The sequence below is a fragment of the Cupressus sempervirens genome, chromosome 8, assembly GCF_028749045.1.
Source record: "Cupressus sempervirens isolate cs-2001-9-10 chromosome 8, ASM2874904v1, whole genome shotgun sequence".
NCBI classification, from domain to species: domain Eukaryota; kingdom Viridiplantae; phylum Streptophyta; class Pinopsida; order Cupressales; family Cupressaceae; genus Cupressus; species Cupressus sempervirens.
This window is the reverse complement of record NC_143125.1, coordinates 226590456-226607535: the sequence shown is the minus strand read 5'-3', so window position 1 is coordinate 226607535 and position 17080 is coordinate 226590456. Positions and strand designations below refer to the sequence as shown.

At 36.0% G+C, this 17080-nt stretch overlaps 1 protein-coding gene across 1 annotated transcript; it reads left to right on the top strand.

Annotated features, from left to right (window-relative positions):
• The first annotated feature begins 2147 nt into the window (after window positions 1-2147).
• On the top strand, window positions 2148-6014 carry LOC149542322 (syntaxin-123-like). Its single transcript, XM_089797298.1, has 2 exons — window positions 2148-2840; window positions 5374-6014. Exons 1-2 carry the CDS (start codon window positions 2362-2364, stop codon window positions 5789-5791), a joined length of 897 nt encoding a protein of 298 aa, XP_089653424.1. The 5' UTR covers window positions 2148-2361; the 3' UTR covers window positions 5792-6014.
• The last annotated feature ends 11066 nt before the right edge of the window (window positions 6015-17080 follow it).

The window sequence follows — 17080 nt, the reverse complement described above, 5'->3', positions numbered from 1 at the left end:
CTGAAAAAATACACTGTTGAATCATGATAACAATATCACAGTTTGACTTATTCTGGAAAACATCTCCTACTTATCAATAAATTATCTATCATCAATAATCTAGTTGTTGGTTTCTTTTGATCTAAAGGAGACTACTTGCTAAAGCTCCTTGAGTGTATGCATAATGATTTTTCACAGAGAAATGAAAACTTTGAGATTTATTTTGTAAAGACCATCATACATTTATTATTTTTTCTTAAGACCAAAATAATATTTCAAACTATTGTATTAGGATTTTGAGTCTTTTAGCCTACAAAAATATTTCATAAAGTTGTGTTTAGGTGTGGATGTGCCAAACTTTTTGGAAAGAGTAAAAATGGCACCATAATACCCCATTTTATAACTACAAACCTTGCAAACAATGTCTATGACTCTGTCCACATATATGGTGCAAGAAAATCATTGATAGATAGACTTAAGATTTTAATTGGCTAATAGAAATGTGGGTTCTAAATGGTTTGGTTAGTCAATCTTCAACCAAAGTTTGCCCACTTTGCTTGGTGTACTCTCCACTAAGATCTTCTCATTGGATCTCGATTCATTTGAGAGTTATAAACCCTTGTTGTCCTTTCTATTGATATGGAGGAAATCTCAAACATTTCATTTTTATTTTTCATTGGAGCTTAATTAACTTGAAATTGAATTTTTGATTTCTTTGAGCCTTTCAAACCCAATCCTTTTAATTGCCATATGATTATTTTGAGATATTGACCCAAAATTCTTACTGAATTTACCTAGATATGATATGATTTTAAAGTGTAAATCTTATTCAACTATTAGAAAGATAAGAGCTCTCTTTTTTTGGTTTTTAGATTGATAATTATCTAGTAACTTATCTATGTAGACTAAATCCATGATTTTATCTAATGTTCTCATGCAAATACAAGTGCAAGCTAATAAATTTTCTTTTTTACAACAACTTCTAAACCATTAGGAAATTGTGCCATGTATGATTATGAGAGTCCCATTAACCTCTACTCGAAAGGGTTACTCCCCTTCACATGGGCTTCAAAATGGATATAGTCACAATACAAACAAAATCTCCATAGTTTCCATGGTTTCCCACTTTAGCACATAGCTTAGGTTTACACTAGAAATGGTTGGCCTTAGAAGTCTTGCATCTATTTTGTTACCTCATAACCCCATGACAAATGTGCTCTCGATTGGTTAGATAATGGCAAATTCTTTCTTATTGTGGTTATTTCTCCCATTAGAAATAAAACTCAATAGTCAAACAGAGAGCATTATAATGGTAGATTTATTATGAACTAAGACTAACAAACAAGACATTTGGTTTGCTTATGATCTACCACCATTACTTATTCGCTTAATAGTTTTTATTGCTTGACTATTTAATTACTTATCTTTGTTAATCATATTTTGATACTTTGAATTAGCTAACCTAAACTATACCTTAAAATATAATGTTGTTCTACTTCTAATTTAATATAATATAGAATATTTTTTCATGAAAAATAAATGAAAAAATTTACTCACACTAACTTTAAAATTTTATAATTTGACTATTTAATTACTTGTCTTTATTGATTCCATTTTCAAACTTTAAATAAAAGTTTACCTAACCTAAACTATACTTCATAAATTATAATTATAAAATACCTCTTCATAGACATACACGTACCATAAGATTTAGTCATATGCTCAAATTTCTACTATTCTTCCGAACTTCCAACATATTAAGAGAGAACATAATACCATTTATTATTATCACACTACGAAGTAAGGATTAAAAGAGGGGCACTATAGTCATTAGCCGCCTGATATTCAAGAATGCACGGTAGATGGGCCACCAAGTGGAGACTTTGTCAAATAACTCTCCCAAGTTCTACCCACCTCACATGAACCTACTTGTGTCATATATCTCCTCTTCCCCAACGACCCCTTTTAAACAGACGAAAAATTCAACACGGTCCCAGACACAAAATAGTACACCTATGATCATCATCAACACGAAATCTCCATCCATTTCATCTAGAATCAATGTTAAGAAGCAGCCAGGAAGGAACTCTTTCCCAGTCAAATTTGTTGAAATCAATCTCTTTATCCCACCAGAGCTATAAAAAACTTTGCCTAATCTTCCATTCAGAACAAATCTTCTGAATTTTAGTGTTCTTCTTTCATCAATCTCCATTCAGAACATCTTCAGAGATTTGGTTTTTTTCAGTCATTTTGTGTATCATAATTTGGCTGATCTTTCATTCAGAATAAATCTTCTGAACTTTATTGTTCTTCTTTCATCAGCCTCCATTGAGAACATCTTCAGAGATTTAGTTTATTTTCATTCCTTGTGTGTTCATCGCCATGAATGATTTGTTGTCAAGATCCTTCTCGAGAGAGAAGGACGAGAGCTATGAATCCATAGATTTAGAGATGGCTGAAATGGACCCAGAGAAGAATCTTGCACCGTTTTTCTCAGAGGTGGGATTCATCAAGGGAGAAATGGAGCAGATCAAACAGCTTCTGATCAAATTGAAAGAAGCCAATGAAGAAAGCAAGATCATTCACAAGGCCCAGGCTATGAAGGCGCTGAAAGAGCGAATGGAGAAGGATGTGGAGCAGGTGTTGAGGAAGGCCAAGGTTCTCAAAGGGAAATTGGAGCAGTTGGACAAGGCCAATGAAGCGAGCCGTAGAGTTCCTGGATGTGGGGAAGGGAGTTCCACTGATAGAACTCGCATGGCCACCACCAATGGCCTCAGAACTTCTCTCAAGAATCTCATGGGGGAGTTTCAAAAGCTCAGGCACGCCATTAACTCTGAGTATAAGGAGACGATTCAAAGAAGGTACTTTCAAACCCTCCTTTCCCCATCTTCTCCTTCTTCCTTTGCTCTTTTTTGGGTGTTTGGAGATATCACTCGGCACCATGGGTTGAATTTGCAGTGCCCATTTTATGAGTGAGATGTTTTGGAGGTGTTCAGAGGAGTTTTGAATGTGCCCAATTATCAAAATTGGCACTAGAATCTTAATACTTTCCGCAACTCCCCTGTAATTACCTTAATAATTCTTTTGAAAACATGTTTTTTTTTCAAAATAAGGGATGAAACTAGTTCCTCTTAGGTAGGCACGGTCTCGAATCCGAGACCATAAAATAACCTACAACCTCAAATTCGACCACTACACCAGACAGACTGAACTATTCGCCACAGTATTCCAAAATATTAGTTATGGTACCCTGTTATAGAGGAATTTGCAGTATCAAGGTGCCCACTTATCATATACTATCATAAATTAACATATCCAACGTTTTTCGTCTTCAAATAACTTTCATAACCCCACTGCAATTGGGCATCTTCGTTTCAGAAACTATAAATTGGAGACCGATTGATTGTTTTCCCTCTCTCAAATTTCAGGTTTGGATTTTTTCACAATTATGATTGAGAATATCATGGGGATGGAATCTATAGATTATAGAAATGTGTATTTTTTTCGAATTGTGAACGTAGCCCTCGGGACAGGTCAAAAGTTAAAATTTTGTGTTTTGATCGTCATGGATTGGGGAACCTCTGTATTTCTTTTACGACCTCAGATCATAATCTTGCTGTTTCTCCTTAGCACAGTCCATGGCAAGATTTCTTCAGAAAGAGTTACAAGCTATGGCTTTGGGATGCTTACAAACAGCCGACTGAAATCTTCTCCTGTTAACATGGGTTTGTTTAAATTTTACGTTTTTTTCCAAACCCTCGAAAATTGTTTAGCATACCTGCGTTGAAGACAGCGTTCTAGAATCTGTGGGATTGATTGACAAAATCTAGGCAAGAGTTATCCATGACTCTACTATTTCTGACTTGTCTTTTTCCGACTACATTTTAGGTTCTATAATATCTTCTCAGCAATTTCTTATATGCTTTCTTGCAAACTTATCCTGATATGCGTGATGTCACTAGATTGATTTATTTTATAAATTTTAATTTTATATTTTCAGTGAAAACAAATTTTTAGACGGTTGAATGGGAAAATATTTTATATCATTTTTAAATGAATTTTGTCACAAATAAAACGCTTTTACATCTCTCTGAAGTTCATACAAATGTTTAATAAAATAATGAGAATTGTCTATTATAAATTTCTTATTAATAAAAAATTCAAAATATTTAATAGTGAGATTTTTATATATTTCATATTTGAATAGCATTTGTATCTTTGTCTTAGTAAGAACACTTTCACATCCAAAGTCTATTTTGAGGTTTTTTTTTTATATTATAATTTTTTAAATAAAAATGTTATGAACAAAATATTTGATTTATTTATATTAGTATTGAATTGTTTAATCTTATTATGTTTTGACAAATACAATAATTTTACAATATTCTATTAAAAAATTGTGAATTAGTTGATATTTGACTATTTCTTATGAAAGTGTTCATAATTTTTTAATAAGAAAAATGGAAAAGAAACATTATACATAGGAAGCCATTTCAAATGATTGGGTTATCATGATTTGCCACTTACTCTAATTTTGTAATTGGAAAACCTCTCATACTTCCTCTCATTTTATAACTCGAAAATAATCATATTATAATATGCTCCTTCCTTTAATTTTATAACTAGGAAATCCTCCCTCTTGTTATGATTGCACACTTCCTCTGCAGCTCTATAAATGAGAAACCCTCTCGTCATGTTTTCTCTTACTAACTAGAAAACTCTCTCATTATGATCTGCTACTTCCTCTAGTTTTATAAATGCCAACCCTCTCATCATGATCTTCCACTTCCTCTGGTTTTATAACTTGAAAACCATCTCTCTGTGATGTGTGACTTCCTCTGATTGTATAAGTAGGAAAATCTCTCATCATGATTCACCACTTCTTTTGGATTTTATAATTAGACAATCTTTCTTTTTTATTCTCCACTTCATGTAGTTTTATAAATGGTAGACCCTGTCATCATGATCTACCATTTTCTTTGAATCTACAACTAGAAACCCTCTCATTATAATTCACCACTTCCTCTAATTTTATAAATAAGAAACCATCTAATCATGAATCTGCCACTTCCTTCAATTCTATAATTAGAAAACCTCTCATTATGCTTTGCTACTAACGCTGATTGTACAGTAGAAAACCTTTCATTATGATGGACCACCACTATCTGATTTTAAAACTCTTCTGTATAACAATTTATCTGCAATAACATTAAGAATTTTCACAATCTATGATCTTATATTCATGTTTCTGGATAAGAATGTGTGAGTTTATCAGTATCAATATTTCAGATCATACTCAATGAAAGAGTAGCATTGTTTAATTTGTTTAAAGCTCTGCCTAAATTAAACCCAATTGAATGTGAAGACTCAATTTCTCTGATGTTTGTGGAACAGATATTTCACAGTAACAGGGCAAAAGGCAGACGAAGAAACAATCGAACACATGATAGAAACAGGGGAGAGCGAGAACATGTTGCAGATGGCAATTCAAGAGCAGGGCAGAGGTCAGATAATCGAAGTGATCCGAGAGATTCAAGAGCGGCATGATGCAGTGAAAGACATTGAAAAGAACTTGCTTGAATTACACCAGTTGTTTCTTGACATGTCTGTTCTTGTCCACGCTCAGGGAGAACAACTGGACGACATAGAAGCCCAAGTGGGCGCCGCTTCTTCATTTGTTCAGAGAGGAACTGTGAAACTTGCAGGAGCCAGAAAACTTCAGAAGAACACTAGAAAGTGGACTTGCATTGCCATAATCATACTCATCATCATACTTCTCATTGTGCTTCTTCCAATTATCCTCAAAAAATAAGTACGCCCAATTCCTATAATGTAGCCTTTGTATTGGAAGGATCTAATGGGTATATGATTCACTGCAATATTTGGTGGCTTTGAATTATTATTATTTTTTATTGTAGAGCGGTTGAATAACAAGAGACGAGAGGTTTGATGAGCTTTGTGCTCTGTAGGAGTAAAAGAGATTGGAGGTGTAATATATTCATGATTGTGATATTTATCATACAGTGGTTTTTATATTCTGTTCGCATCGCTGGTGAACCTTTTTCATATATTGTCAAGATTCAATTTTTTTAACATTTCAAGGTGTTTGAAAACTTATGGCGGCTGAAAACGTGTACAGGCAGAGTCGCGTTTCTTTCCTTCTAGAAGTATGAGATTAGTTTGAATGTTCTCTCTTTATTATTATAATTTCAGAGAATTAGGCACCTATGAAGGCCTATTATAATTTAAAACGTGTATTGACTTTAATGTGGAGTCTGCGTTTTCAACGGATACCCAACTTTGATTCCCAATGCCATATGCTTGTGAACGTCGAATGCGGATCTTCAGATCTAATAAGGCCAATGAGCGAGGATTTGGATAGGGGAAGGACGTGGCTATCTTCCCTATTAATCGTATAGTTGATCAATTTTCAAAAAATTGAAAACATTATGGATTTTTAAAAAAAAATTAGCATGTGATCTTCATGATTTGCATAGTTTGTAGTCTAAAACAATAACAAAATTGAAAAAAAATCACACTGTCTTGGTGAATTTGAAAAATAAAAAAGTTTATGACTTTGTTTTGTCTTTGCATTCTGTTTCGAGATTAGTCTGTCCCTATATTGTGATGGTATTGTAATGATGTATACAAGGATTGAAATTATGAATTGAATTCACAATATAATAAAGTGTTTGTAGAGTTCTAATTGGCTAAAGGACATTCTACTTAAAGGATTATAAAATATAATGAAAAAGATCATGAGTATCTTGATGTTTTTAATCAATGTATGCTCTATTTTTATAGTCAAACTTATTGACTTAATAGAGTACTCTTAATATATATTCTCTCAATAAAGTACTATGTGTAATGTACTAGATGAATGCATTTTAAAATAAAATAAGTAATTAACATGGAAATTAAATATTTTCAAATATATGAAAGGATAGTTATTTGCTTAGAGTACATAGGTCACTCTTGAATTTCCCTTGTAATGAACAAATAATCAAATACCTAGAAATCATATAAAACATTTTTAAAGTAGCATCTATCAAACATGCACATAATACGACGCAGTTTTAAAATTAATTGTTGCACAAATAAGTAAAAACAAAAACAGAAGTACGAACTTTGTCTAAGCTAAAAGTGGTAATGCTCCAACTAATAGGTGTTACTCTTACTCCATCTAAATATTGGTAAAGTTCGAGCTTCGTCTAGTTTCTTCTAGCGTTGCGAAGGTGGGAGATTGGTGGCTACAGGGTGTGGAGTGGGTGGCTCTTCCTATCGAGTCATGGACTGGGCCAGATTTTCAATGGTCGATCGTTGAGTTGCGAATGGGTGGTGTATTGCACGTGTTGTTTTTTCTATGCTGCGTGTGGGAAGTCGAGACTGTTGTTTGTAGATCTGCTTGGTCGAGGCCTTGGCCTATTCTCCTTTGTGAGGAACAGGTGGACTGCTAGTGCGGGTTTGGAACAGGGAGGAGATCAAATTTAGGGTGGGGGAAGACCCCTTTTCCCATTCTTTGGTAGTAAAAATGGAGGATGCCAAGGGTGAGACGGTTGTGAGAAGCCCCCAATTGGATTTTCGAGGGGCTTTAGGCCCTAAGGTTTCAAATCAAGGGATGAAGACCTTTGCCAACAACCTGTTTGTTTCGAAATCTGGAACTGTTGATTTGGGGTTATCGAATGCCTCAAGGATTACAGAGACTAATGGATGTCTCAAGAGGTGCAAGGAGAGGCGAAAACTGGTTATTCCAGTTGAAATGATTGCTAAAGATGTGGAGTATTATTCACAACACTCCTTATACTATAAGTTTTTGGGGATGAGGGTCTCCCTACAATTTTTGGAGGTTTGGACTCAGAGGACTTAGGAGCCAAAAGGGGAAATGGAGATAATTTTGTTGGCAAATAGCTATTTCATGGTTACTTTTAATTGCACAGCAAATCACAACCTGATATTTGAGGGTGGCCCTTATTTTCATAATCAGGTCGGGTTGTTTATCAAGCCATGGCATGTTGGTTTCAATCCTGCAGAGGAGCTTCCAAATCGTCTCCCAATGTGGGTTTGCTTGCCGAGATTCCCGGTGGAATGCTATCGAGAGGATGTGCTACATTTTTTGGCCTCAGTGCTTGAAAATCCTGTAGGGACTTCATCCCAGACCTTGGATAAAAAGGTAATGACTTTTGCATGCATTTGTGTTGAAATTGATCTAAGTAGGCCTTTACCAGATGCAATAGAGATGTGTGTGGGTTCTTATTCTTGGGTGCAGCATTTGGACTATAAAACTCTTCCTTTTTGTTGTCGGCTGTGTCGAGAATATGGTCATTTGCAAAGGCGATGTCCAAGAAACATGCCTCGGGAATCCCAGCCTTCACAGCCTGTGAGCAACCCTCTTGAGACAGATAAAGGGAAGCATATTTCTCCTGATGAGGCAAGTACTTCTAATGGATTTGCTCCGGTCAGGGCTCGCAATCGGAATAGGGGTCAAAACAGGCCTTTTAAAGAAAGGCAAGATAATAGTACCTTCAATAGATTTGAGATTTTGGATGAGCTCAGCCAACAGGAAGTTAACCCAAGTTTGGTCAATTTGTATCAAGGGCTGGTGGGCTTAACTCAAGAGGATCTTGTTCTTGATTCTTCAATGGATCCACTTGGGGATGATTGTCGGCAACTGGTAGCAGATCAGCAAAAGGGGATTTCTGAGGAACCTTTGGCCATTGTTACTACAGTCGAAGTAGATTCCCCATCTATTGGGCAGAATAGTGGATCAGACTTGGCAGTGAAGACTAAGCCTCCTCCCAAATTGGGCATTTTGCAGAAAGATATCAAGAAGGGTGGGGCAGAGAAATTTGTTAAACCTGGCAGGAAAAAGGATATGGAAAAGATTAAATTAGTGTAATGACCCTTACTCAAAGGTCACTAAAAACTACTAATATTGAACTATGTAATTACGTCAAACACTTGGCATGTAGTCTAAATTGTGTAATGTAAAATACTGAATATGTACTATGCAATTTCATCAAACACTTGGCAAGCAATCAACTACACTACTGAGATATAAAATGTTGAAGGAAATATTTGTTGAACTAGAATTCCAACCTACTCCTTGATACCCAAATAGTGCCAATATATATATATATATATATATATATATATATATATATATATATATATACACGCATTCAATTAAGATGTTGCCACTCTTACAATCAATTACAACTTCATATTACCAGTAATTTATGGTCTTCTACTAAATTAACAGTGCACTGTCAAGACTAATTACAAAGGATTAAACATGCTTTTGTATCACTATCCAAGATATACCAATGTCCTACACAGTTGGGTGCAAACAGAGTCTAAATTCATAATCTTTCTTGTCACTTGAACAACAATTGTCATTTAGAAATGCATCTCGCATATATAGCAGTGACTTTATTCATTAAACTCTCATATACAACATATATTCAGATAATTGTAATTGAAAAGAAGAACCTAGAAATGATGCAATAATGTTGTCTGTATGTTGAAGATACAATGATTAGATTGTGACCTTAATCTGTCCCAAATCCAACAACTGTACGGTCTGCAAGTACAGTCATACCTGTACGGCCTTGTTTGATTTTAGTATAAATTGTTTCCTTCTCCAAACAGTGCTAAATCATGTATAGTCTGAATCGCCCAGGTCTTAGGAATGCAAAGAAATTGGCAACTTGAGTTTCGAACCAGGTATGATGAATTTATGACTCCAAATATGCTTCCAATCTTATCTTCGAAAATGACCAATTCTGCATTAGATTTGTGCATAAATATTATCCCACTCTTTGCAAAACCCTTCTAACAAATATGATGCAATCTTTTCACCAAAATGACTCCAGAAATGTTCACTTTCAACCCTAGTCTGAAAACTCAATGAAGCTCAACATGAAATGATTGAATACCACTTCCAATGTGCAACCCTTCAGAAGATCTTTCACTTCCTCAGTTATGTGATCTACTGGGAGGTATCATTCCCAAAGACCAATAGACTATCTGAAACCCTTGGCTTCACAATAGACCATGTGATTGTATTCACAATCTGATGTCAAGAGAAACGATAAAAACTAGATGATGATAATGAAGCCCAGGATGCCTATTTATTCTTTTTCTCCACTTTCTCCAAAAACTTCTAGAACATTATTTTTATTTTATTTATTAAGTGACTTTATAAGATATTTTTCAAGTCACTTTATTAAATTAATTAAATATAAAGTTACCCTTTTAATATTTATTTATTTGATAACTTTATAAATAATTAACTTAATACCACTTATTCATTTAATTAAAATAATTAATTAGTCATCCTCATAAAATATTCATTATTTTGGACAACTTAATTAATTAAATTAATTAAATCAAATTACCGCCAAAATGGGACATTACAGTCCGCCCCTCCTGAAATTGCTTGACCTTAAGCAATTCACCACCTGGCTCCGACAAGAAGAACTGCATAATGTCCCTGTCATTGCCAAACAACTCCTACAACATTTTCTCAATCCATCTGTCATTTTGTCTTACCAACTCAATACCACCAACGCATTCCACTAGCCTAAGCAGAATGTACAACCCAACTCTACAACAATGGTGAACATTCCTGAATGAAATTAGACCTAGTATGGAGAATCCACATATTGTACAACTCGTACAATCAACACAACTGTGCAGATCACTGGCCACTGTCTCATAACCATAACTCCCATCCATCACTGATGGCGAATTGTCATCACATGATAGATAGCAAGAACTAGAATCCAAACCAAATCTAACGGCCATCAAGTCCTCAACACCTGGATCCAATGCAAACTGATGAACATACCCTTGCAGTATAATATTGATTAAAAGGACCAACCTCAGTTGACAGCTCGCCATACACAGGTGATGCAACCTACTACAACTGATCACTAACCAAGCCGAAACTAACTACTACTTCCGAAGATATTGCCAAGGGAGTAGTGTCACTAGCAGGAACCATGCCAACTTCCGGCTCACCAACATCACACATGATCTTTGATACAACATCACTAGTCTCCTTGCCATCTGTAGTAGAGACCACCACCAAGTCAAACATACCACCATGCTCAGCTGCAGCGCCCAACTCAACTGAACTTGCCTCTAGTGGAAACGAACCAAACATGCCAATACTAGTATCGAGGACAGATATATCCTCATCTCCACTGCCTCTATCAACTTTGACCATGGGCATCCTCGGATCACCAGACACCGTGGCCTGTGACTGTATAGAATCTAGTAAAGACTGAAGTCGCTCTAACTCCATGGTCACCTTAGCCAAATGAAAATGTTACTCCTTGAAAGCCAACTATTTACTCTCAAGGAACTTAGAAGTCACCTCGAGCTGCTGAGTAAGCTCACTCACCTCATCTTCCTTTACTAATAATGTGTCATATGCTGTACTGCCCCACTCCATAAGATAATCTATGTTGGCTACCAACTGCATATAATTATGTCTTAGAATCCGGATAGCCTCCCATAAAGAGTAGATATCTATCAAGGAAAGATAATTGCTTCCTTGCTCATCACTAGTAGGAGAAACCCATCCATAAACTGCTAACAAATGAAGAGCAGCATCGAAATGCTTGCAAGCGATAGCAATGTCTCACTCACTAACTCTCAACTAACTAGACACATGATTGTGCTGGCAGGTCGAACTCCTATACTCTACCCCTAGTACACAGTCCAAAGGAGTATCCTTAGAATAGCTATCATCTATAATACTGCCATCCAAATTCTGCAAACCAACTACTGAACTCATATCATCAAACGGAGTGATTGAAGCATTAACATAAACCTTTATATCAAAGGAACCCACTAAAGAAACTAAGTCCTCGACATTGTCCACAACATCCCCCTGGGTGTCATCTGTAATAATCAAATCCTGGGACTCTTCTATAAACTCTATCATATTTGAGAGATCGTCAACCCATTCCAACAAGAATGGTCGTCTGGATACATGAACAATGCCCAACACAAGTGTGTAAAAACTAATTCCAACATCAAACAAGTTGCTGGCATGGATGAGAACTACACCTGGCAAACTACTAGTCAAGTCCATGATGGTGCAACAGATACTACTACCAAAGAATGATAGATATCTCCGGTCAAAACGATCCCAAGTACTAAGATAAGGATTCCAACATCTAATCCATGAATGAAAACCAACTAGAAATTCAAGTAAACTTCTCACTCGAGTAATGTGAACAATACCAATTGACTTCATGCACCTATCTACAATCTCTTAATCCAGAGTGTGAATGTTAGACATACTCATATCATCATCAACATGTCACTCGATTGTAAAAGAAAACTGAGTCCCTACTATACGCGCTAACTCCTTAACTGAACTCACCTCAAGACAAAGCTCGTCCACATGTCTCTCAGAATCCTAGAGAGCCAACTAAGTACACACCAAGGAATTTTGAGTATCCTCCAGCTCATGAGAAAGCCAGTCAACCTCCTCCTCCTCCTTCTTCAATGCATCTAAATAGATCCCTGCAAGATTAAGGAGATGATCATGATCTGAAAGTAGGTTTATGTAACTTACCTTTATTGCCTCCATGCCTTCCTTGATCTACTGTAAGTTGTCACAAGAAGAACCTGTTGTGACTCCTTTCTATCTCTCCTGCACTTAAATCATCCAAATGTGATTATCAATCAATCCATGCATCCTGTCATGATGAGATAAAGCCGCGACAATATCCTTGTCCCTTGTCTTCAACTAGCTTGCCAAACCAAGTGAAGAGCTACTAGCCTCTATCTCATGTGAAGAAGCATCCAATTGTGCCTAACACTCATTTTCTGCAAAGTCCTAAATGCTCACTTTCTGATCAACTGTACTATCCTCAAACATGACAGTATCCTCAACTGTTGTAACTTCATCCAGCCCAACTGTACTAGAATCACTATCTGTATCCATCACGCAATCTAGTGTGCCTGTAATATCACCTTATGATGCAACTGCCTCAACTTGCACAACATCTGTAACCCCTTCTGCCTGTGAAGATGATGCAGATAAACCATTACATGAAGATGTGCTAATGTCTCCTTGTATCGAATCTGCATGTATATTAAACTCCTCATACAAGCTTTTGTCTGTCATAGGGAAGGTACGATCCTTAGGCCTATCAATCAAGCTCTTTAACCATGTACATGCCATAGGTGACAAATTCCTCTCTTTTGTCCAAACATACCATAAGTCTTCTGCCAAAAGTTTAGAAATTTCATCCTCCTCCTCAAACAATATTGTGAACATGATGGAGTACATTGATGCCAATACCCTACTGGGATGAAACTCAACCATAATATTCCAAAATGTATTAAACATCCTATGAATGTCACCAATACAACCTATTGCTAGCATAATATTTTCAAATCTACACCTTACAAATACTTCAAGTAATCTTGCCCTCTTTGTGAAATAAGGGTCCCGAATGTTGTCCAACTTTTTGAAGCTTTTTACCATGGCATGAAGTACCTCTCTCATAATCTAATCATCATAAGAATTAAGGCCAGCTATTATGCTCATGATTTCACTAATTCAAGAGAGAGTTGTAAGTCTTATTACCTCGTCATGATGTCTCAATAATCGGGGCTTAACCAACTAACCAAATGCTAGAGATAAAGTTGTTTGCATAGCATCGGGTCTTGACTGATCAAACTTGCCTAAATAAGTTTCCAACTCCTCCAAGGTTCTTAGAAGGTCCTCTGTTCGCTGAAATGGACAATCTAATTTCTTCTTTACATTGTGCATTCTTTCTTCCAAATCCTTGTCTCCTGTTAAAGCCATACTGATAATTGAATTCAATCTAAAATAACCCAATCAGGCTGGCAAGAAACCGCTCTGATACCACTGTAATGACCCTTACTCAAAGGTCACTAAAAACTACTAATACTGAACTATGTAATTACGTCAAACACTTGGCATGTAGTATGAACTATGCAATGTAAAATATTGAATATGTACTAAGCAATTTCATCAAACACTTGGCAAGCAATCAACTACACTAGTGAGATATAAAATGTTGAAGGAAATATTTGTTGAACTACAATTCCACCCTACTCCCTGATACCCAAACAGTGCCAATATATATATATATATATATATATATATATGCATTCAATTAAGATGTTGCCACTCTTACAATCAATTACAACTTCATATTACTAGTAATTTATGGTCTTCTACAAAATTGACAGTGCACTGTCAAGACTGATTACAAAGGATTAAACATGCTTTTGTATCACTATCCAAGATATACCAATGTCCTACACAGTTGGGTGCAAACAGAGTCTAAATTCATAATCTTTCTTGTCACATGAACAACAATTGTCATTTAGAAATGCATCTCGCATATATAGCAATGACTTTATTCATTAAACTCTCATATACAACATATATTCAGATAATTGTAATTGAAAAGAAGAACTTGGAAATGATGCAATAATGTTGTCTGTATGTTGAAGATACAATGATCAGACTACAACCTTAATCTGTCCCAAATCCAGCAACTGTACAGTTTGCAAGTACAGTTGTACCTGTACGGCCTTGTTCGATTTTAGTATAAATTGTTTCCTTCTCCAAACGGTGCTAAATCATGCATAGTCTGAATCGCCTAGGTCTTAGGAATGCAAAGAAATTGGCAACTTGAATTTCGAACCAAGTATGATGAATTTATGACTCCAAATATGCTTCCAATCTGATCTTCAAAAATGACCAGTTCTACATCAGATTTGTGCATAAATATTATCCCACTCTTTGCAAAACCTTCTAACAAATATGATGCAATCTTTTCACCAAAATGACTCCAGAAATGTTCACTTTCAACCCTAGTCTGAAAACTCAATGAAGCTCAACATGAAATGGTTGAATACCACTTCCAATGTGCAACCCTTCAGAAGATCTTTCACTTCCTCAGTTATGCAATCTACTGGAGGGTATTGTTCCCAAAGACCAATAGACTATCTGAAATCCTTGGCTTCATAATAGACCATGTGATTGTACTCACAATCTGATGTCAAGAGAAATGATAAAAACTGGATGATGAGAATGAAGCCCAGGATGCCTATTTATTCTTTTTCTCCACTTTTTCTAGAAACTTCTAGAACATTATTTTTATTTTATTTATTAAGTGACTTTATAAGATATTTTCAAGTCACTTTATTAAATTAATTAAATATAAAGTTACACTTTTAATATTTATTTATTTGATAACTTTATAAATAATTAACTTAATACTACTTATTCATTTAATTAAAATAATTAATTAGTCATCCTCATAAATTTTTCATTATTTTGGACAACTTAATTAATTAAATCAAATTACCACCAAAACAGGGACATTACAATTAGCTAGTGAAAATTTGGTGGAGTCAGAGGCAGTTAAACCTCTAGATTCTATTTTTTCAAGCCCCTTGAAATGATTGTTTTGTCATGGAATGTACGGGGCTTGAACAACAGTCCCAAACAAAAAGTGGTTCATGAGTTAGTTAGAAGGCAAGGTCCTGATGTTTTTTTTTTATAGGAAACTAAGTTATCTATTGAGAGTATGCAAGGTTTGATGCCTAGGCTGTGGAGAAGTGGGCAGTGTCAGTGCATTGGAGCTCTAGGAGCTTCTGGGGGTCTAACATGTTTATAGAATCCTCAGAAAATCCAACTTCTTTGGTGGATTTCCTCTAAAGCCTCTATGTCTATGATTGCTACTTGCCTAGAGATCTGCCTTTTCATCCTTGGATATTGGCTGGAGATTTCAATGTTATTTGTGAGTTAGCTGGGAAGCGCGGTGGAACTGGAAGATTGGATCCTTCTGCACTACTATTTCAAGACAATATCAATGCCTTGAATCTTGTGGATATCAAACCCAACAATGGTCAATTCACCTGGAACAACCGACGGGTTGGAGAGTTTTGTATTGTAGAAAGGTTAGATCGATTTCTGATCTCTTGTTACTGGGTTGGAGGAATGTGGACTTCTTGCTTTGAAATCTTGGATTGGAGAGGTTCAGACAACTGGCCTATTAAAATTTCTACAAAGTCAGCTCAAATACTTCGAAAACCTTCTTTCAGGTTCCAGATTATGTGGTTACGAGACTCATCTTTGTATGACTTAGTCTCTAAGTGGTGGAAGAATGGTAGACCAGCCTATGGCACTTCAATGTATGTCTTTGCTAAGCTACTTTAGTATGTTAAATTTGAGCTCAAACAGTGGAATCGTTTGCACTATGGGAAATTTTTCCATGCAAAGGAATTGGCCCAGGCAGATCTGGATGGTGTTGCAAGAAGGATAAGGGAGGATGGGGTAACAGTTGAATTCCTTCAAGATGAGGCTCAGGCTATCAAATTGTTGGAAGAGTGGTAATTGCGAGAGGAATTGTATTGGAAACAAAAGGCGTGAATTGAGTGGCTTCAAGAAGGGGACAAAAATACAACTTTCTTCTTCAACTGTGTGAAAGCCAGGTGCATTGGTAACTCTATCTCTAGACTGGTGAATGATAGGGGATACCATGTTTCTTCCTTTTCGAACAATGTCTAGGGAGGCGGTGCAGTACTTTGAATCTCTCTTTCAAGAGGACTCGCGAGGGGGGTCTCCTGAGGAAGTGCAAATTCTTTCTTGTATCCCTTCTTTTGTGTCTAGAGATTTGAATCAGCAGCTCATGAGGGATATCTTGCTTGAAGAGCTTGAAGGGGTTGTGTTTAATATGAAGAAAGGGAAAGTGCCAGGTTTGGATGGCTTCTCAATTAAGTTTTTTCAAGAATTCTGAGATATCATCAAACTTGATCTTCTGGCAGTGGTTCATGAGTCTCAAAAAAATAGGTAAATGTTAAGGGCTCTAAATGCTACATTTCTTGCTCTTATTCCCAAGAATGAGGGGGTTAATAAGTTAAGCCAATTTTGGCCCATCTCTTTATGCAATTTTATCTATAAAATTATTTCTAAAATTATTGTGGACAGGTTGAAGAAGGGGCTTGTAGATTTGATCTCTGAAGAGCAAAGTGGTTTTGTTGTGGGTAGGCAAATTCTGGATGGGATTGTAATTGCAACTGAGCTCATCCATTC